This window comes from Lissotriton helveticus, chromosome 6 (assembly GCF_964261635.1).
Source record: "Lissotriton helveticus chromosome 6, aLisHel1.1, whole genome shotgun sequence".
NCBI classification, from domain to species: Eukaryota; Metazoa; Chordata; class Amphibia; order Caudata; family Salamandridae; genus Lissotriton; species Lissotriton helveticus.
In genome coordinates this window covers 1,586,222,191-1,586,244,026 of record NC_136067.1, presented here as the reverse complement: position 1 = coordinate 1,586,244,026, position 21,836 = coordinate 1,586,222,191, and the positions used below count along the sequence as shown (strand labels likewise).

The window sequence follows — 21,836 nt, the reverse complement described above, 5'->3', positions numbered from 1 at the left end:
ACACACTGTCAAATGTAGTGTGAAGAGCAGGCCTGGCGTCATGGACGGTCGCTGTAGCGCGGAGATCCTGTTGTCATTGCAAGCAGGTGGACCAGAGCTTCTTGGTGGCACTCACTGCGAGCACTCGATTCTGTATCTCGAATGGTCAGGTTGACGGAACTTCACTTTTTCAGGTTCTAAAAGTGACAAGATTTAGGCACCAACGGGCCACTTTGTGGATGTAAGGAGCCCTAAAACTTCAATTCAGAATCTGAGACTACACCAAGGGTCCAGCACCAGAGGGTCACCACTTGGGGGTCAGGGACTTGCTTCAGCTGGATCTAGTTCAAGTGGTTGGTAGCCTGTTATTCCCCTGTGGTTCTAAAAATGAGGCCAACAAATTAGCCCTTGGAGTCACTCTGGGAAGCCTGGGTTGAGGTGCAGAGCTAAATCCCCCCCCCCCCCCAAACTCAGGTAGGAGGGAAGCAATCCAGCAAGGCAGAAGTCCGCCAAGGCAGTAGTCCAGCAGGGAAGCAATCCAGCACAGTCACTCCTTTCAGTAGCACATCTGTTCTTCCAGGCAGAGTTTCCACAGGTCCAGAGTGTACTGAAGAGTTGGTGTCTGGGGTCCAATATTTCTACCTGGGTCTTCCTTCAAATGTAACCCTCTAGAAGCTTCTCCCACTTTAAAGTCCACAGCCTTCCATGTTGTGTGTTATGACCCAGACTTCTCTGCCCTGGCTCTAGACTAACTACAGAGGGTATGCAGCCCTTTGTGTGGAGGCAGGGCACAACTTATTCAAGTGCAAGTAGGGCTCTGTCCAGCTCTGCGCTCCTAGCCCACCAGTGATGGACCTAAGCTCTCTATTGTGTGCGGTTGTCTAGGAGGAATACACAAAGCCCAGCTTCCAGCTATCCAGTCATGTGACCCAGAGTCAGGCTGCAGGCACTAAATGGCTAGGGCAGGATAATGCCAACTTTCTAAAAGTGGCATTTTCGAAATTGTAATTTAAAATCAGAATTAACAGTGAGAGGGCATTACAATTATATAGACAAACATGAACTGTTCACATGCTCCCACTTTGAAATTATCACTTATTAATGCTAATAAGGCAACTTCAATTTTATCCTATGGGAAAAGGAGGCCCCACAGTAGTGAAAAACAAAAATGTAAGAGTTTTTCACAAGAGGACATGTAAAACTCAAAAGTACTTGTCCTACTTTTTAAATATACTGCACCCTGCCCTCTGGGCTGTACACTGCCTACCCTAGGGTGACTCATATGCATTAAAAAGGAAGATCCCTATCGGGCAGAAAGGTTTGTTTTGCCAGGTTGAAATTACAGTTTAAAACTGTAAACACAGGCTGAATTGGCAGACTTGAGACATGTTTAAATTGCTACTTAAACAGTTGGCACAAGCCATGATGTAGGCCGACTAGTACCATTTAGTTTATAGTCCCTGGGTGCAGATAGTGCCACGTTTCTAGTAACTTACAAGTAAATTAAATATGCCAATTGGATATGAGCCAATTCTGCCATGTTTTAGGAAGAGAGAGCAAACCACTGGTTAGCAGTAGTAAAGTGTGCAGAGTCCTAAAGCCAGCAAAAATGAAGTGAGCAGAGCAGGAGGGTTCTAAGCAAAACGTTAGTGTGAAAACCATCCTAAGGATGCTAGATCTTACAATTTAAATGCACCTAAGGGTATTACAAATGGAGTAGAGTTGTTGCCTATCAAAGCCAAAGCATCACAAATATTAGGATATCACTTACTATCCACCCAGCTGTTTTTTATTGACATCTCCAAGATGCACAGACAAGTAAACCCTTACAAACAGCCTTTGCCATGAAAACCTCTGGGGCCAACTATTCTAGGATTATACCTCCTCCCCATTACCAATTCCTCCAGTTTTGCCTTAAGGGATTCCATCTATAGGCCATGACACCAACATACCAGGCTCACTAGCATTTGGGCCAACTTATTATTATTGTGGATTTATACAGCGTATGGCTGCCCTAAGGCTTCCCAGCGCTAAGGGACAGCTACTTGGGTGGTACTGGGAGGTCCTAGAGATGTTGTTTAAACAACCATGTTTTAATTGCTTTACGGAACTGTGGTTCTTTGTCCATCATCCGAAGCTCGTGTGGCAGGGAGTTCCAGACTTTGGGGACTTGGTGGGAGAAAGATCTTCCTACCCACCTCTGCCTTCAGGCCCTGGTTGGTTTTAGGAATCCTCTGAACCTGATCTCAAGTGTCTATTAGGAGTGTAAAAGGAAAAAAGACTATTTTCTTTGGGCCTTTGTTGTGTAGGGCTCTGTGCGCCATGACTAGCACCTTAAATCCCAGGTGATGCTAGTAATAACACCACATTAACTCATCACAGCACATTGACTTTTGGCACAGACAAATCACCCTTTAACAAGTCACAAATGGTCAAGAAATCAAATCAATTTTAGATGCGTTATGTCCTCCCAGGGTCTAAATCTGCTGGTTCCAGTTGCCCAAATCTCTTCAAAATTTCTCAAACATTTAATTTCCTAGCAAAGTATACAGATTACGAGTACCGCAATTTTCACTCCTACTTTTCCACTCTGCAGCACAATTCTCTCATTCTCTTCCAAGCAGTGATATTTCTATTTTCAGCAAGCTGTAGCATAATGCCCTTAATTAACACACTTGCAATAGTGCAAATTCCTGCTAAAGCCAATGCTACTTGTAGACAGATTGAACAGCTCATTTTACCATTCTCTTTCATGAAATGTTCTTCACTGTGCACACAGATGTCGCATGGCCTGAGGAAACATCTTGTGCACATGTGGGTCTGGTAGTCGCAAGCACACAGGTGGAGGTTGTCTGGCCATCACATGTGCGCACAGAGGTCTGGGCATCATATGCACACCGGGTGCCATGCAGCAACTTGACTGCATGTCACCTCTTTGTTAGACATTCAAGTGTCAGGGCAGAAAGAGAGGACGTATGTTTAATTTAGGAAATTAGACACATGCTTGTATACCTCCTACTTGTCCCAATAAGTAGCTTTGTGGCTCACATTGCAATTCCAAAATTCAATATGCAATAAGTCCATGCCAGACCAGTGGGAGCGGATCGCCTTCACCAGAAGAGGCCCTAGGTGGCCCACACAGCTTTCACCCCAACTTCAGAGGGACTATATTTCTGTTCTTCTCACACAATTGACAGGCAACAGCAGCTCGCCTGTCTATGGTCCAATCCAAAACACAGCTTCTCACTGAAACACTAACAGATGTCTCCTAGCAGAGGTGGGGGAATGCTCTATTGTAAATAGCTACAATACATGTATGACAACCTCTTTTTGTATGGCAAAAAACACTATGGGCGACATCAACTCAATTACACTAGTAATTTTCAAAATATGGACTTCACTTCTTTAACCCATTTACAGCAATTCCCTCTCATTGAACACCAAAGCTGGTCTCACCTAATCTGGTTTGGTAACCTCTGATTTTAGGCTTCAATAAATGACATGCTGGAGAAAAAAATATTTCCCTCTTTCCTATCCCACTCCTACCAGTTCTTTTGAAGATTCACTAAAGGGCATTCTTTTCTTATCTGCTCCTGGGTCAGCTAGGAAGATGGTCACCCCCCTTTATTTTCTCTTCTGCAGACCTCTCTGAGGCCGTGCAAAGGGAAGCCTTCCCTTCTGCAGGTTTCTCCTGCAAAGATCAGGGGGGCTGTGCGCCTATGGCTGGGAAACTGAAGACAATCAGCTTACTCAGCATAAATGAAACATATGCACTGAGAAACCAATTCATGGGTCCTCAATGCAAGAGTCAAAATACAAGCAGTAGCTAGCATAGAAAAAGGACAGATACCATATGAAAAAGCAAATTTTCTACACATATGTTAACTCGGCACATTATATCAGATGTGATTCTAATGTGGTTAGCAATACTCCAGATGAGAAAACTATATTGAGTGCCAATCCCAAATTTGCCATTTCACAACTGATTTCCACTCTATATTCAGAAGTATGAACATGCACAAAGCGCCATTATAGAAAAACAAATTTTTCTGGTTGTTTTGTCATCTTTAACTCTACACTCAGTTAGGTCTCCAGTGGTCTTGTCATTGTTCAACTGATTTGAGGTCATCCAATTTGACAACTCATCCCCCCCTTTTAACACTAGGGGGCCTTGGAGTGCTGCTCCCTGTAATGTAACTGATGTGTAGGGGAAGCTTACTCTGATGCGGCCATCTTTTATCTGTTGTGTTCTAGGGAAACCTGCACAGCTAACTTGAGTCCCAAGCCACGCCAGGCCTGTGCAGTGTGGGTTAATGAAGCTTGGTAAAATCTTCTCACAGTCCTAAAGCTAAATGATTGGTTATGAAGATACGTGGGCCCCTTAAAATTCTAAACAACCAGGAATGAAAAAGCCATGTTGGAATACTGATAAACATATTTTAACAAGAGAATTTAAAGGAATCTGTCTTTTCATTTGCCTCTTAATACAGAACTCAAAATGTCTCAGCAAGATGCATCCTGCCTTTGATCTCTCCTGTGACCTGGGGGGTTACACGTTCAATTCTGGTCAAGTACAATCTGTACGACTAAATTCGGTGACAGGAACATATGATATTTAAAATAGTTAGAAACTGAATAATTGTTCTACAAGAGCAAGTCATTTATAGACTGAAAGAAGTAAGAAACCCTTCTTTTGACCACATCCTTGTGAATTTCTTTGAATAATGGTTTACTTTCTAGATAGCCAAGCATTCTGACAATGCGGTTATCAAAACAAGATTGCAGAATTATATAGTGTAACCCTTCGTGAGTAGAACTTAAAGAATGAGCGCTACACAATCGCAGCAACATAACCGCAAACCCCAGATCACACAACACCAATACACTTTCCATACAGATAACATGCAGGAAACAAACTCCTTTAAATTATACACAACAATGCTACATAAGTTTAAGAATTCTAGCTCTTAACTTCACTACATGCTCAGGCACAGCAACAAGTGACATCAGACAAGTGCTACCAGCGCACCGCTCATTTCATCACACACAACACAAAAGCACTTCGCACATAAGCCACTACACAGAACCACTCCTTGTACCTAAGCACAGGCTGTTTTATATGTAGGTATGTATGCATGTGACATTTATATAGCGCTAACATAGCCAAAAGGCAGCTGTCCACCAAATAAATGCACATCAGTGCTTTCTCAGTTATGGAAATTATTGTATGTATGAATCACAATATTTTCCACACCCCTTTCCTCACTGTATTGAGGTTAGTGTAGGGATGTGAGAAACTTACATAATCTGTATTTGCATAATTACACAAAAGAGCCGATTCCGATCTCGCTGGGAGAAGGCTCCGTCTGACTTGGAAACGGGGCTCCGAGCGCCCAAGTACGATGCGAACAAGCGTTGATGGACACGGGTCGCCCAGAGCCCCATTGAAGACAAGGAGAGCCTGTTGTATGACGCGGACATAGGCTCCCATTGATGAAAAACGGTACGTTGAGCACAAGGGCGCCCCCTGTTGTGGGGAGGAGTCTGTGCGACCTGCAAGCGACTCGTATGACTACAGGTGAAGGGGGTTCCGGCGGAAGCCCCGGAAGTCCGCATCCCGGAGCGTTTACGTGTCAGAGGCTCTTACTCGATCCGGCTGTCTGAATCATGCATCAAACTGGCTCAGTAAGAAATCGCTTCCATTGCACTGCACGATTTGCTTACGGACGAGATGTACGGAGCGGTTCGGACCTGTAAACCCTTTGGTCGGCGATTTCACGTTTCTCGGATCGTAACAGCTAAACAAGTCACATTTTGAGCCCTTCCGAGCAAGATCGGACCCAAAATGTTTAAAAAGAAAAAAAAAAGTATGCGAAGTGCAAAACTGCCATTTGACGCTATATCTTGGACGCAAGAACGCATGGGCACAAAAAACAAATCCAAGTACTGCCAACGACAACTGATCGCATTCTGGTTGTTCGCATCACTTATGTGCTTGTTTTAAATGTTTGCAGCCAAGCGCACATATTTACACAAGGTGGTGTAAATGTAATTACGTGTAACACAAAATTACGCCAGCGTAACACAACATTTGCCCAGTCCTAAATTAGAGTTGCCACCATATTCATAAGGTGCTGAGCCAGGGGCCTCAAGTGGCCTGAAGAGTCAAAGCATGAGGCAAGCCATTGAAGGACCCGCTACGTGCCCCACACAATAGATGACGTAAAAAAAATGTCAAGGTCATAGGGAGGAGAAATGGCCAGTTTTTATTACATTCAGCTTGGTGATATCTTGCAGCATGTCTCCTTCACTAGAAAGGGTGCTGCTTAGAAGTTTCTGAGTAACAAAACAGCATTCAGGTCGGGGGAGAAGGCAGGGGCTTAACGCTTTCAGGCGGGCTCCAGCCAAACTATTATCAAGATGCAAGTTAATGTTCTAGTGTGCAATGTGGCCCCTTCACTACACACTTTCCTTTTCATCTAATACACGAATAAACCGCAAATAAGATTAAAAAACAATATAAGAAAAGAAAAAAACGAGGGATTGAGACTTTAAAATAGGAGGTACGGGGAATAGGTACGAAAGAGCGACATAGGAGTTTACCCAGATGTATAAGAGGAACAGATAGAAAGAAATGGCAGCCGCTTCATTCACTGACGCCTAGAGAGGGCAGAGTTATAATGAGTTAAGTTAAATAGCCAACACGTTGTATAAGGAGCAATGGATGCAAGGGCGGTCAAAGTACATGCGCAAAAAAAAAAAAAACACGCACATAGCAACCTCGCCATAGTCACTTCATTCTAAGGGATCCACCGTTCACCTGCTGCAGCTAAGTAACATATAGACACGGAAGTCCCGGCACTGCATCATTTAACGACATTAGGGACTACATAACAGAAGGGCCGTTCCTTTAACCATTAACACACTGTTTTATCATTAACCGAATCTGCAGCCTCAGGGAAGCTGCAGTTCGCGTAGTACTGCAAGGAAAAGCCCATCTCAGCATCTACACACAGCACAGGCAGTTGACCTTGCTGCTGAGTGCATAGGCAGGCTCGGTGCGGCTGAGACTTCAGACTGTCCGTCTAGGGCTCTGTTTCATAACAAACAGTCAACTAAACAGCTGGGGTCAACCAAGGAACACTGCGTCAAGTGTCGAGGCACTACACCTGAAAATCCCCCTGCTGCACGCTGTGGTTAGTGTCGGGGTACCAGGATGTTGGTCAAAACTTTATTTTTTAAATATATTTTTTAAATACATTTTTATTGGCATTTACAGATTACAAGATACAATATGACTTCGATTAATAATTCTCTGTAATAGGCCAGGACGCGTTCAGGGCGCCAAGCCAGAGCAAGGAATATAACGCTAAAGGCTCCTGTCCTACATCAAAAACCTCAGCAAATTAAACCACAATAATTACGAAAAGAAAAAAAAAACTCTACTTAAAAGACGGAAACTAGAGAATGGAGGTGCGTGAGCCAACAAATTAACTGGGAAAGCCGAGCCAAGGGCCTGGCTTGGCTCTAACCAGCTCTGAAAATATTTGGTATGTAAACAAAAACCATCTTAAAATATGTCACTTACATTTTTTTGACCAACAGTGTATTCTTTAACTTAAAGATGCGTTCCAACTCATTGAGAAGTATTTATTCAAAGAGAAAGTTTAAGTATTAACTTAAAAGCTCCCCCCACCCCCCTGACAATGCCGTTAGTGAACTAAGATGCAAGTCAGCTCAGTCAGCTGTTTCCTATATGTGAGGTGTAATTGTTTAATGCAGACAGAGCAACATTATACACTTTTTAACAAAAACGAGGTTTCTATATAGCGCACACACTGAACGCATGTATTTGAGGCTCTCGAAATGTGATAATGAAGAAAAGGGGTTCCGTTGAAAATAAATATTTTCCTGGGAACATACAATTTCGTCAAGCAAGGGTGCCGGATTTCATCATTTACACTGTGCAGGGGTATCTGTTTCCCTCTTGTCCGTTCTACATCAAAGGTTTGTCATCAAAGCTTGATCTTGAATTTTGGCGCATGAGGCAACAGCCTCAGTAGTAGGCAGCACACACAGCTCGGCTCGTTTTGGGTTCGAGGGGTCAAAAGGACCTCGAGCTCAGCCAGAGCCAGGCATCAGGCTTGAGCTTTCAGTGGCTCGCCCACCCCTACCAGAAAACTGTATCTAAAAGCTTATTTAATATTCCTTTTATAATGTTATGATGCATATTGCAAAACTCAGTTGTTGGAACACAACACTAATTTGCATAGTGAAAGAGCTTAGGTGGGATTAGTGCTGTACTTTTCGGTTTTAGTTACACCAATAGTGTCCAGTGGGCATTGGGGAGGAAAACATGCAGTCCATATGGGGCCATTACCCTTCAGTCGTGTTTACAGTCACTAAGTAAAGTGTGTGTTGACAAGAATTATGGTATAGCGACATGTAGGAAGCAGATGTAATAGATGCGCTCATGGTTTAAGCCCTTCTTTCTGGTAGTATGCCAATCCTTGCTCCACTGTCTGCCTCAAAATGGTCTTAGGTGGAGAATGGCTGTGGACAGGTTGCGGGGAGAGAAGGGTTTGCGGGGGAGGAGCTACTTTCGAGAACTAGAACTGGTTTTTCGAAACTGATCATTGATTGAACGTGGTGCATTTCCCTGATTAGGTGTGATCTTCAGGCAAAAGGCTGCCACTGAAGTACCCACCTCATAGTTTGCATATGGTTTTGGGGGATGATCATAAGACGCTCTTTTACTCAGAGTCAGATGAGTGTTGGGATGATTTTGTTTCTTGTAGGTATTTCAACACTGTGACTTAGATGCAAACGTATGTGAGCCAGAAAAACGTAATGTAATTCTTTTACTGGGAGAGAGTGTGGGCGTCAGGTGGAATTATCTCAATTATTAGGCCAAAGAGCATTCTTCCTGCTTCGTTAAGCATTTTCTGCAGTCTTAACCTGGCAGACTAGTAACCTAGTGTACTTGGTATAATTGCTCTTAACCAGGAGTACTGGTGTGTGCTATACATACCTTGAAACCTAGGGCCTAGTTTGGATGTCGGTCGGAATGCCACTCAGTAAGATTCACCACCCATGGACATCCTGCTCCTTCATATGTGATGATAAATTCTAAGTCAGTTCTTCCACTCTTGTATGGCATTCTAGTGCTTGCTAGTTAGGTTTGTCCTCTACAAAATACCCATTTTTAGCACATAGATATATGTGATATAGACATAGATAGATGAAACTGTATGAGATAGCAAGCAGAAAGTATAAGGTTTATGTACAGTGGCAAAAGCGAAGAGCTAGAGGATAATATGGAACAGATTAGAGAAGGGCATGGACCAGGTATGGAATGATTTAGGTTTGAGAATTGTAGTTATTTGATGAATCAGAACAAGGGGTGTCAAGTGGAAAAGAAGCAAAATAGGCGAGTGAAAAGATGAAATGAAACCGTTTGAGCTACTTAGCAGAATGGTGGCCAACAAGATAGACAAATATGGTTAGAGGGTAAAAGGTCAGTGGAGCGAAAAATGAGATCAGGGTAAGTTTGTATTAAAGGAGGGTTGCATGGTGGTGGGGGCAAAGGGAGAGGCCAAAAGAAAAAGTGAGAGAGTAAGATAAGAAGTTATCTGCAGCAATAATAGATTGGAAATATCAAAGTACGCTGATAGAGCAAGATAATACAGGAATGTGCACAGATAGGGAGATATAGAAAAAACAAATGAATGAACAAAGTTTACATTTATGCTAAATGAATTAGTTAATCGGTTCCTACTCTTCAAAGGAGGTCTTGAACATCTTTTAATATATATACGCATTTAAGTAAAATGGAATAATCACAGATTATATATCACTGGGTGGATATTGGTCTCAGACTACTGCATCACGTGGCACAGAAATAACTCAATATGGGGTCTCTCAAATCTGGTAGTCCACTCTAGAGCCTATGATTGGTCAGATTACACCTATTCAAGAAGCTAGTGTAGCTAAACTTCCACTGCTGTCAAGCAGGCCCTCTGCAAAGTTTTGCCCCTTCTTGGGCACTCAGGCCATCATACTAATATATGATCCCCAAATACAAGCACCTGAACATTTATACATATTCCCACCCTATATAACATTATACATATGTCTCTATTACGGACACACAATCTAGAAGTGAGTTGCTGCAAACAATAACAATGACTTTGATGCAACCAAGCACATACACACAACCGCTATGGCATATTTTTCGGTTCTATTGCAAGATACTGATGTGGAATGGCATACTTGTAATGCGGCCTTAAGAGGCATGCCAATTCAAGGATATATTTCCAAGTTAAGCATGCAACCTAGGCTGGACTAGCCTTTCAGAATATCGGGTGTTTTCCTGGGAGGCTAGGGGGGGGAGGGTGGATAGACCGTTTTGTTACTGGGGGCCGGTTTTACAGCTGTACTGGAACATCGGCCCCCAGTAACAAAATCAATAGGCCAGCATCATCACTCACTTCTTACCCTCCCTGCAGAGTTCCTTGTATATCCAGCAGTTTTCAGGCAAAAAAAAAAAAAAAAAAAAAAAAAAAAGGTGTCAAGATTGATATCTCTGGCGATTAATGTTCCCACTGGAGAGAGATGGAGTTTTGTCTATTGGAAGTTTTGAATTAATTAAAATTAGTGGAAAGGGTTAACAGGCCTGATGCAAATAACTTGTACCATACAGATTACAGAACTGTATTTAATGTGCATAGCTCAGCGAGTTACTGCTTTTGCCTCAGTGATCCTTTTACTACTTACAGTTCATATCTTACAATTCTAATGTAGCTCAGTAAGCTATCAAATGCTAGAGCTGCATGGTATAGGTTCGAAATTTATGTTTTGTTGCCCAGTCTCTCATTATCCTAATGTTGTTAAAATGGACATGTTTGGGTAGAAATACATTCTTGGTCAAATTGCATTCTTATTAGTAAATTCAACAGCAACCACTGTGTTACGTTTTGAATCTCTGCTTCGCCCGAACAAGAATTCTTTAAAAATGCCTACCAGTATGGATGACATGAATCCTTCACCTTGTAGTCCTTAGACATGTGTAAAATTTTCAATACACGGATTTAAATGTAAATGTAAATGTGTAAATGTAGCCGTACTTGTAAAGCGCACTGATACTCCCGAGTATCCTGGCGCTGTACTCATACCGCTAGGGAACTCTTCCTGGTTTTTCCCCGTGAAATGTCCACTCCTGGGCATCCCCAGGGTGAAGTCAGGCATCCCTAGCGCTGTAGGGGGCGGTTGTGGAGACTAAGCAAGCTATTGCCCAGAGTTGCAGCGTGGGACCCATGCTTAGAGTAGGCACCGAGGCGAGAAATCAGGTCCGAGGAATTATGAGCCCAAGATCCGCCGAGACCAGCCAAGTCAGGAATTGAACCCTGGTCCCGGGTCATCAGGGTCTGCCGTTCCAAGCATTGAGCCATTGTCTCGGTCTGTGTTTGATGTAAAGTGCTGCAACACCCCTCACTGGTATGAGAGGTGCTATACAACAAATGAAATACATGTAAGAGAGACTATGGAGAGATGAGAGGCATTGTTAAAAGGTGGTAGAGAGGAAAATCCTTTAAGGGCCCCAACAGATAATGTTGTATCCGGGTGCACTGTAACATCATAGCTAACTATGCTTTAAAAGCTAATGCTATAATATATGTAATGAAAAACGTATTGTAGAATGGACCATTTTTTGTCATTTTCCCCCCAAATGTTCTTGTGGAAGAACCACCCCCCTTCTACCTCGCGAGCCCTTTGTAGTGCTCAGGCTCTCTTCATTCGCTACACTGTACGGGGCTGGTCTGGCAACATTTGCCAGGGCTGCTTTGGGTTCCTGGTCCAGCCCTGCACGCAAAGCACTACAAAAGGCTGCTAGGACATAAATGCTAAGTTTCTGAACATCAGTCCCAGATTACCAAATAGGAAAGTAGGCCCAGACTATGGGCCCCACTCCTTTTATTGGCCCCATACAACGGATCAAAATACAAAACTTTTCGAAGTTAAAACTACTGAATAATTGTCATCAATCTTCAATGACACAAGAACGACTTAACCACCTTGCAAAGGGTAGACTTACAAGACCTCCTGAAAGATTTCACCACAGCAAATTGAGAAAAGTGAATATTTAAAGTTTTGTTGGTTTATTAAAATTATTTTTTGTTTACTAACATTAATACTTGTAAATGTTTAGTTTTGTACATTTAAATTGGTTTATTAAAATTGTTGGTTGGTAAAATGAAAAAAGTAATTTGTGAGGGGGTGGCACAAACATTCGACTACCCAGGAGCCTACCCAGGGTTTAATCTGGCACTGCTGAACGTCACAGCTGTGATGGAGATAAAGAATTGCTTTAACCTCAAAACAGGATAATCAATGTGTGTCTTGAGCCATCCAGTATAACTGGACCACAAACTATATGACAATGTCCAAAAAGAGCTTGTCCTTAAAGATGTATGTCACTATAGAGCTGTCGGGCTCAAGGCTTCACTCAGCAGGAGAACAGGGGTCGCCCTCTCCTGAGCGGTGAGCACAGGAAAAGAAACAAAAGCAAGGACTTTGAGAGGCCTACTTTCCTCCAAATCATGTGATGGTTTTTCCATCGGCAACAATAAACTAAGTCATACTGCAATTAACATTCCAAGTTAATTTGTTTCCAACCCTATCACATTTTCTAAGTAACCCACGGAGATGAGGATTCTAAAAGTAAACACGGTATTTGGCCACGTGCAGCTCTATTAAAAGGCTCGTGTGACGTCCATGCTTTTAGGTGGCGCCTACAAAGACTGGTCGCAGAGTAGCAGTAGGTGAAAGGTCAAACAATGCACAGAACTCAAAACAAAAGCCAAGAAACTAATACATCTGAACATTTTGACAGTCCAAGAGGCTAAGTGGTATCGCTGTTAAAATTGAGACTCGGGAGAGTCCCCCAGGGAGAGATGCAACAAGAGGCGAAATGTGAGGGAGAGACTCTTTGTTAAGATCAGGCACAACCTCAACTCGCAGTGACAGTTCAACTGTCAACCAAAAAGACCAGGACAAAGGAAGGTTCCAAATGCATGGAGAAAGGGGAAACAGGGAGGCAAAGGGTAAACAGATATCAACACTGAAAATGTGAAGAGAGCATATGCACAAAAGGAAAGTTACACATGGGTGGATATCAATAAAAAAAAAAATACAACATAAACAAGCTGCCAAAGGGATGGAATAAAAAGAAAAATATGCACATAAGAAAGTGGTGTAAGACATGAGTATATATAGAGCTGGCATGGTGAACTTTGCATCCAAACTGATCTGAAAATGGCTGCCAGGGAGGGAGGTCCAGCCAAGTGGTGTTCTTGGAGGCGGAGGAACCAAACTCAGGTCAACGCAAAAAATGGTAGAGTCCCAAGTCAGCACTAGCACTGAAGGTGAGAGTAGACCTTCAGACGTGGCTTGAAATGACCATTAAAGGGACATATCTGAAGACGTAGTTCAACAAGTAGATGTGTGTTTTAACCAAAAGACCCTCAAGAAATATATAGATGTGCCAAGGAGCGGACATGCAAGGTGATACGAGTGGTGCGCCGTGAATGAACCTGAAGGCACAACATTTGCCAGCTATAAATCCTGAATAACAGATGCAATTGAAAGACGAGTATATACATGCTTCTAGATGTATTCAAAGCTTTATAGGCAGCCCTAGGCGGATGTACCTGTTTTGTAGACCTATTACTGAAGGCGTGCCCAGTTTGCATCGAGCCAGGTGTTGTACTTTATATGCTTTTTAATAAATGCATCAAGTGTGAATCAATGAGAAGGGAAGAAGCAGGAGGCGTGCGAGGACAAGGGTTACTGAACCAATGAGAAAGTTTAGTGCAACCAAATTTGGGAGGGAACACACAAATTTTGGGGTATTAGGCTTATCAGTATTCATATGGGCACTGACCGGTGTATGGGCACCGACCGATGTTGTATTGCTCAGATGATTCAAATGTAGTCCAATCATTTAGAGACTATCGTGTAAACAGGCAAAGGGAATGTTTTACAACATAAGAAAGCCTGACCAATTAATCATTCCAAACTATGGACATAAAAAAAAGACAAAAAGCTCTTGCAGCCCATATGTGTTCTGCAAGGGTCGGGGGGGGGGGGGGGAATAACTTCACAGCTCTACAGGCCTGCTCAGGTCCATCAATCTTTCAATAAAGGCAACAGATAGGCCTGCATTGAGCCTGCTGGACAACATTTGTCGTTCCTCCCCTATGAGAAGTCAATAGAAATGTGTAAAATCGTACACTGCAGTAAACAAAGCAATGATTTATGTAGTATTATAAAACAATAAGATCCTGACAGCCTATGAGGAATCACCAGAAAAGACAACAATGTGTGTATGGCCATTGTGGAAAACGATGCACTGAAATTTCACCCAGTGTATAAAGAAAAATGCACAGTTTAAAAATCCTAGAATAGATATTGAAAGAAAACACCTAAACCATTAGCCCCAGTTGGTCATTCGCTTGTGATGGGTGGGCCTTGGGATAGTAACATCAGAAGCAGCACCAAGTTTCCCTTTGGATTGGATGGACCTCACATCAACTCACTTCTAACACATACTGAGGTCCTGTGAGTGCCTGTATTTCAGCTCTGTAGCACCAGATGGTGTCAAGGGACACTCATAGGTGTCAAATGGTCCATAGCATGCAAATATATTCAGTGAGTGCTGGTTTGTCAGCCACAAACACTAAGCATGGAGGAACTTGAAATTGCACTTTTACCATTATCGTCATGGTCCTACGCATCCCAGCATCCTTAGTGTCATCAGCTGAGTGGGAGGGACACAGAGCTGGCTGAATATCATGACAGGGGGAGGGTCAGTTGACCAATTAATGTGTGATGGCGAACAGGCCCACATTGATTTGGATATTGTATTGTATTGTAATTGCATTTATATAGCGCTTACTACCCCTGGCGAGGCGTCTAAGCGTATTTTTGGCGAATAGCACGCTACTCTGGAACCCATAAAGGATTAGTGTTGAGTTAGTATAGTGAAATATGAGAGTAATTTCAGTGGTGGATAGGTTAGTCAGTTATTTGGATTCAGAAGAATAGTGGAGGTATAGAAGAGGGGTAAAAGGTTATATCACTTAGTTCAATGTGAAACAAATACAGACCCCACCTGAAGGGTCAGCCTCTAATCATGCCCTGGAGAGTGAAAGGAGGCTGCGGTTCCCTGCCCTTAAACCATGAACTGCCCAACTGCACTGTCACCCCTTCCCCCGCCCCCCATAATGATGAAATACTGCCAATGCTTGGCCTGTTTGCCAACATCAACATTCCCAATATCGTTAACTATGCACAGCCTGGAGTGACACATATTTAAACAGTTCATCAGGTGCAGTGGCGCCATGGGATGTGAGGGGCCCACTGCAGCCCAATTATATCTTTTTTTTTTACTACAGAACCAGATGATGAGGGCCATTTTCTCTGATTGCAGTAGGAACCAGGAAACCATAACTGCACCTCTGGGACATTAGTTACTAAAAGACAATAAACAGCAGTGAATAATAATGCCTATGAACAGAGAGAGCTCAGCGTGTCTCTACATAAACCTCCAAAATATGCGCAGCGGCCTTCGCCTATATAAGCCAGAGCAGTGCGTGTGCTGTTGTGACGTACTGTGACTTGCACGTGAGTTGTCCCCGAAAGCGCGGTTCTAGGAAGTGTTACACGCACCCAGGAGCGGCACTGTCAGTCTTATTAGACACAATTATACCGCGCAGGGCCGGGCTTGATTGCTGCAGACAGGGCATTAGCCCTAATCCCCGCCGTACGGTCGGTAGAGGGCCGCTGATCCCGGCTCAGATCAGGGTGTAATGGCTTATTATTGAGAGAGCAGCCACAAGAAAAGCAACATAAACAGAACACGTTTGGGTGGGGGTAGAGGGGGGGGGGGGTCGGGTGGTGACGTGGTACCCCGCTAAGGGAGAGTCTGCATAAACCTAAGGAAGCCAGGCAGAGCTTTGCTGATACTCCAACTTCCACACAACCTAAATTTGACCCTAATCTCCAACGTGCCCCCAAGGGATGTCTTGAGAAGAGCGCCCCCCTCCGACGTATGTCACGGAAAGAGAGACACGTTTTCCGGCTCGCTTTCAGCAGTGAGGCCGGAAGCATGCAGAGTTCATGGAACGATCCTGCAGAAAAAGGGGCTTTAAGGGTTATGGGGTGGGATGAGGGTCTATGGTTCGAGAACGCCCCCGATGGCCGTACATTCTATAGCAGCCTGCATTAACCAACTGAGGTGCCTCTTTTAGAGGCAAAGAGGGCAATTCCTCAACTAAGCCCTTATTTGGTGTGCGATTGGTGGAAAGTGGGGCAATTTAAGTACCATTTTTTGTAACTGGTGCGATTGGTTAAGAGATCCTGAGCTGAAAACGGGGTTCCATGCACTAAAGGCATGCTGGCGAAGTAAAAGGTCAGGTCATCGAAGGTCGCTATAAATGTCAGGCTTTCACAATGTGTCTGTGTGTGGGCGGGGTGGGGGGGGAGAGAGGGTGAAGAGCCTGCAGCGGTACCTTTCAATGAAAAGTAAAGATCTCTGTTGGCACCAGGGCTGATCAAAAAAACCGGTTCCTTTATTGTAAGGATGCAGGAGGTAAGAGCGGGCATCCTTGCGGGGGTAGTATAGACAGGCTTGTGGAAGCAAAACGTCATGCCACCAAGTGCAGCCCTCCGTGCCAGCTAATGGATCGAGGAAGCGTACGCGAACACCTGCTGAGCGACCCTTTTTGTAAAGATGCAAGACCTATATTAGTACGGGAGGGTGGGGGTGGTATAGCAACTGGCGTCTTTACAGTATGGACGCAGAGGTGAAAAGGGGCATGCTTGGGTGTTTAGGATGGAGGCGGCTTGCCCTATAGGTCAGGCTGCCTAGTGGATGGAGAAGAGAATGCATTAGAGCATCAATGAGATGAAATCCATCTCTGGTGTCAAGGCGCCGGTAGGACGCGGCTGCTGTACCGTAGAGCGCGCGAGCGGAGCCGGTGTCGCACGTACCTCACAGCCGTACAGCTCGCTGAGCTGCTCCACGATCCACTCCTCCAGCACCAGCCGCTTCCGCAGCTCCTTGCGGTCGTACTTGACGGTGACTTTGCCCTGCTGCTGCCGGCGCTGCTGCTGCTGCCGGTGCGCCGCGGCGGCGGCGGCGGCCAGCGAGGGGTCCTCTTCGTCCTCCTCCTCCAGGGGCCCCGGCGGGGGCGTGCTGCTCAGCGGCGGCGGGCTCTGGAAGAAGACCCGGGGCTGGACGGCGGTGGGGGCCACGGCCGGGCCGGCTTCGGCGGCGGCGCTCACTGCCGAGGACATGGTGCAGCCAGGCTCCAATGCTTGTCTGCTGCACTGGTCTGAGGAGCCTCGGACACCGGCTCCCTGCGCGGCCTCTCCGCCCCCTCGGTGCGCACCTGCCGCCTCGCCCGGCTCTGCGCCCTTCGCCGGCTCCGGCCACCGAAGGGAGGTGCCTCAGCCACAGACTGTCCGCCCCCAGACACGGCGCCTGCGAGGGAGGGGCCGCCTTAAAGACACAACGAGCCCACCTGTCACCGCTCCCGAGAACCTGTCCCCGTCAGAATGCATTTCACCGCCCACACCGCCTCCCCTTCTGTTATGAAAGACCCCCCTCCGACCGTTCATAAAAATAATGCTTCTTGTCCTGCTATGGCCACAGGAATCCCCTGGTATCTTTCTACCTGAAAGACGGTTTATCATCACTGACATATATGTTAGACTTGTTTCCCTAAAGGTGCTTGCAGAATTCCCATAAATGACGTAGATAAACTCATGCTGTTCCTTTTAGCAAGGTGTTTAATGGGCTGTTCTTTCGACATTGATCCTTTTGTAGAGTACTTGTCAGATGACCCACACCCCCTTTTGATTCACAGGGCACCTGCCAGCCTCTACAAAGTTGTTTATCACAATAGTACCCCCTCCCCCTCCTGCACCAATGTACCAAGAGTTGAGAGCACAGCAATTACTATACAACTATCTTGAACTTGATTTTATGGTATGAGACTTATCATTGACTTATGCAGATGTTATTATAGGGCAAACTTCATTTTGGCATGTTTAAAGATACAACATTTAATATTTAACTGAGTGCAACAAGGAGCAGACAAACCTGAAAGCAGTCAAGAAAGATGACGTCAAAATACATTTAGACACCAAGAAGGAAGATGCTCCTGGGAAATGTAGGCGTAATGTAGAGTTATGGCAGGTGTTTAGAAAGGAACACTAACCACTGTTTCACCCACAGTTAACTTATTTCAGCTGGAAGAAGGAATAGATGGGTGACTTCAGCAGCAGCCTACTTCAAGGATGGAGTAAGAATGGACTAATTTATGATAGAGAACCTGTAGAACCTTCAGAAATGCTGTAACGAGGAAGGAAAGTAAGGAGAGTTGCAGGTTCTACACTGGCTACCACAGTGTACATGTTCACAAAATTGCCCTGGGCTAGAGTCAGATGGCTTCGTCCACGCTCATGATCTCCCTGGCAGATGTCTCACCTTTTTCAGTTCAAGCTTCATCTGGCGGATGTTCTGATACTCGCTGTCCACCCCTTGTCAATACTAGATGTTGCAATTATGGGCAATCCAGTGTTGAGTACCAATACCATCACAATGTACCAACTGTAGAATTAAAATGCTTTATTCTGAGACTAAACCCGGGCTCCACCACTTGTGCGAACTGTTGACTCTTCCCTAACGTTTTTCAAACTGCCTCACATGGATACCAAGCAGTCTCCTAAAATACCATGGAATGTCCACATAAAATGCAAGCAAGGCTATCTCTCAAAGTGCAAAGGTCATACACAACCCGACACTCAATCCACTTCCAAAGCCTCAACTTGAACGTCATCTATACCTATGTCAAAAGCAGTCGTTTTGGCAGAGCCATACCCCTCCACAAGAGTGCTATTTTGTGATAGCCTGTACCATTTCTCTGGGACACAATTTTGGGGAGTTCAAACTGCACCTAACAGTACACCCCTGTAATTAATGTGTGTTGTGTACAACAGTTGTTTGGTGGGAGTTACGCCAAACACTGACTTTCACACAGGTTCTATGGGGGCTGACACAAGGTTTGGGTGACTGGTGCATTGACACAGCCCTCCACAACCGTTAGATCTTCCTATGCATCTGCACAGGACTTTGCACAAGTGCCCCACCATGGAGCCTACTTTAAGGCTACAACCACCGAGTCACAGCCTCAACACATCAGCACTCTTAAATATGTACCTATCCGACAGGTCTGTGCCGTAGTCATTTGAGTGAATGGGCTAATCCTGTGTGTGCTGTACGCAGCTATGGCTGCAGCACTTAGATGTAGTCATTCAAGCATCACTACTGGCGATCCACGAGCGGTAGGGCAGGTAAACGGGCTGCTACAAAGGAGGTGAATTGTGTACTGCTGGGTATGCTGGCGGGGCCAATCCATTCAAATTGAGTGGTTGGAAACAGGAACGCGAAGCAGACATTCCAACAAGCACTTAGACTCGCACACACCTACTTATAGGTACCATAGGAATATAGGGTGTCGCCTTCCCTGATTCCTATTTTTTATTTCTTTTTCACATCACGGTCCTGAAGAAGTGCACCAGGATCTATTAGGGACCCATACTGAGCACGAAACATGTTGACCTAATTTCACTATCACAACCTAATTTCACTATCACTCACAGATAAGAGAGTAGCATGATAATACTCATCCCTCTACTACATTTGTTTAAAAGAGGTTCTCCTTATCCTCTGTTTTTTAATCTTACCTTCCGGACCCTTGAAAAAAACTTGGTTTCTGGGTACCATGGAGGTAATTTTAACTCACGCACACACTTTTTAGGCAAACACCCCCACATGCACAACTGCAGCGTCTCCTAAAGATCTCTGATAAAGAGCCCTCTCGCAGGGCCCGTGGGGGACAGCAGCTCCACCCCCACGAGGAGCAAACGCCCGATGATGAAGCATGATACTCGCAAGGTGATGTATGACGGTACGAGGCGTACCGTCACAACGTGTGCTTTTACAACGCGTCTTTTACAACGCAAGTCGTAACCACGACTTGCGTTGGGGGCGCGGATAGTAAATATTATAATTTACTATTCTAACATCAGTCCCCGTGGATACCAGGGAAGGTGTTGGAATAGTAAATTTACTATTCTTTATCCTCTAGCGCCCTCCAGCGCAAGTCGTGGTTACGACTTGCGTTGTAAAGGACGCGTTCTAAAAGTACTGTGGGGTAACATCCGCGTCGAAAAGGATGTCCCCCCTCGTAAGGCTATGTGTGGGCACTATTACTCAAAGGAGAAATCCCCCCGCCTTCATCTAGATCCAACGCGTTTGCAAAAACGAGACCACACTTTAGTATCTTTAGCTGCACAACCAGAATAGGTAGTCGCCTGTCTCATACGAACAGTCACCCTTTAGTGATTATCATGAGCACCATACACACATGTCTCTGTGTCCCTTGCTGATGTCACATTAGATACAGTGCTAAACACATGACCACCCTCAGCCTGTTACATTTGGCCTGGTTATTATTATCGTGGGCACCTAGGTGCTCAGCCAGGTATACCAACACTTTATCAAAGCCTCCACATTGGGAATCACAGTATTGCAGGCAATAAATCAGGAGTAACTAAATTGGGAGTCACCACCGTTAAGCACTTACATGTGTATAACCATATATATGTGTGTCTGTGTATGTATGTGTGTATACACACATTTATAAATACAGTGACGCACACACATATATGTGTATTCAGTGGAAATAACAAAGCTTAAATGCATGTTAAAGCTAGTTGTAAAATTTAATTTTAAACATCACATTTTAAACTAAAAAAGACACTAAACTTCAACAGTTATAGTTATTTCAAGTAACTATAACTTGCACCCCTGCCATGCACAGTATTGTAATCAATGTCAGTTCAGTTGTCATTAATATGTTATCAATGATGTCACAGAACATGTAATGAGTGTTGCAATAATATGCAGTGCATAGCAAGGGTACAAGTTATAGCTTCTTGAAATAACTATACCTGCTGAATTTCAATGGGTATTTTTAGTTTAAACGTTATGTTTAAACTCACGTTTTCAGCTAACTATAACTCAACATTAATATTAGCTTTTTTTTTTCTCTTCCGCAAGATGGCGATCGGAACAGTCGCATAAACGCTTCGCTCCGAGATCCCTTCCTCCCCGCCGCCTATCCTGTCTTTAATCCTGATCGGGGTGTTCCGAATTTGGTTACCTGGGAAGAGCCTTCTCTTACCGTCTTTTTCCGGGGCTCTGGCGTGCAGTGGTTTCTGCGTTCTGCCCTTGTAACCTTGCTGGCCTTCCCGGCCCTGACGCCGGGGCCTCGAGTGCTGTGTCTGCCCGGAGGTGTTCGGAGTGCCGGCGGCCCGGAACCGCTGTAGAGACCCGATGGTGGGAGCCTGAGAGCCGGGAGCCGGAAGCGCCGGAGCGGACCCACCCCCGATGGTGGGCCACCCCGCATGCCTGATTGCCTGCCGGCCTGAAGAAGAGAAGCCGCGTTGTCCGGCACCCCTCGGGTGAGAAGCCCACTCCGTTTGATTGTCCCGCCTGGGATCCGGTGCAGGGCTCCCCCGAGTGTTGTGGGGAGCACGCCCGTTCTTCTGGTGACTCTCCTTTCTCCGCCGAGCGCCATCCGCCGCGGATCGGCTGTGTGTCCTGGGGCCTCCGGCACTCCTGGTGGGCTTGGCGGCGGATGCGACAATGGCGGCGGGCGATATGCACAAGATGGCGGATGGCCCCTCGGAGTGTTTTCCTCCTGGAGACGGGGACGGTGCTGCAT

At 45.1% G+C, this 21,836-nt stretch overlaps 1 protein-coding gene across 1 annotated transcript in view; it reads right to left on the bottom strand.

Moving 5' to 3' along the window:
* PPP1R14C (protein phosphatase 1 regulatory inhibitor subunit 14C) overlaps nucleotides 1–17,701 on the bottom strand; it is a 229,841-nt gene extending 212,140 nt beyond the window's left edge. Inside the window, exon 1 of the mRNA XM_078649383.1 lies at nucleotides 17,032–17,701. Within this exon, the coding sequence (XP_078505509.1) occupies nucleotides 17,032–17,337 (306 nt within the window). The 5' untranslated portion in view covers nucleotides 17,338–17,701. The remainder of the gene's footprint in view (nucleotides 1–17,031) is intronic.
* Nucleotides 17,702–21,836: the final 4,135 nt, after the last annotated feature.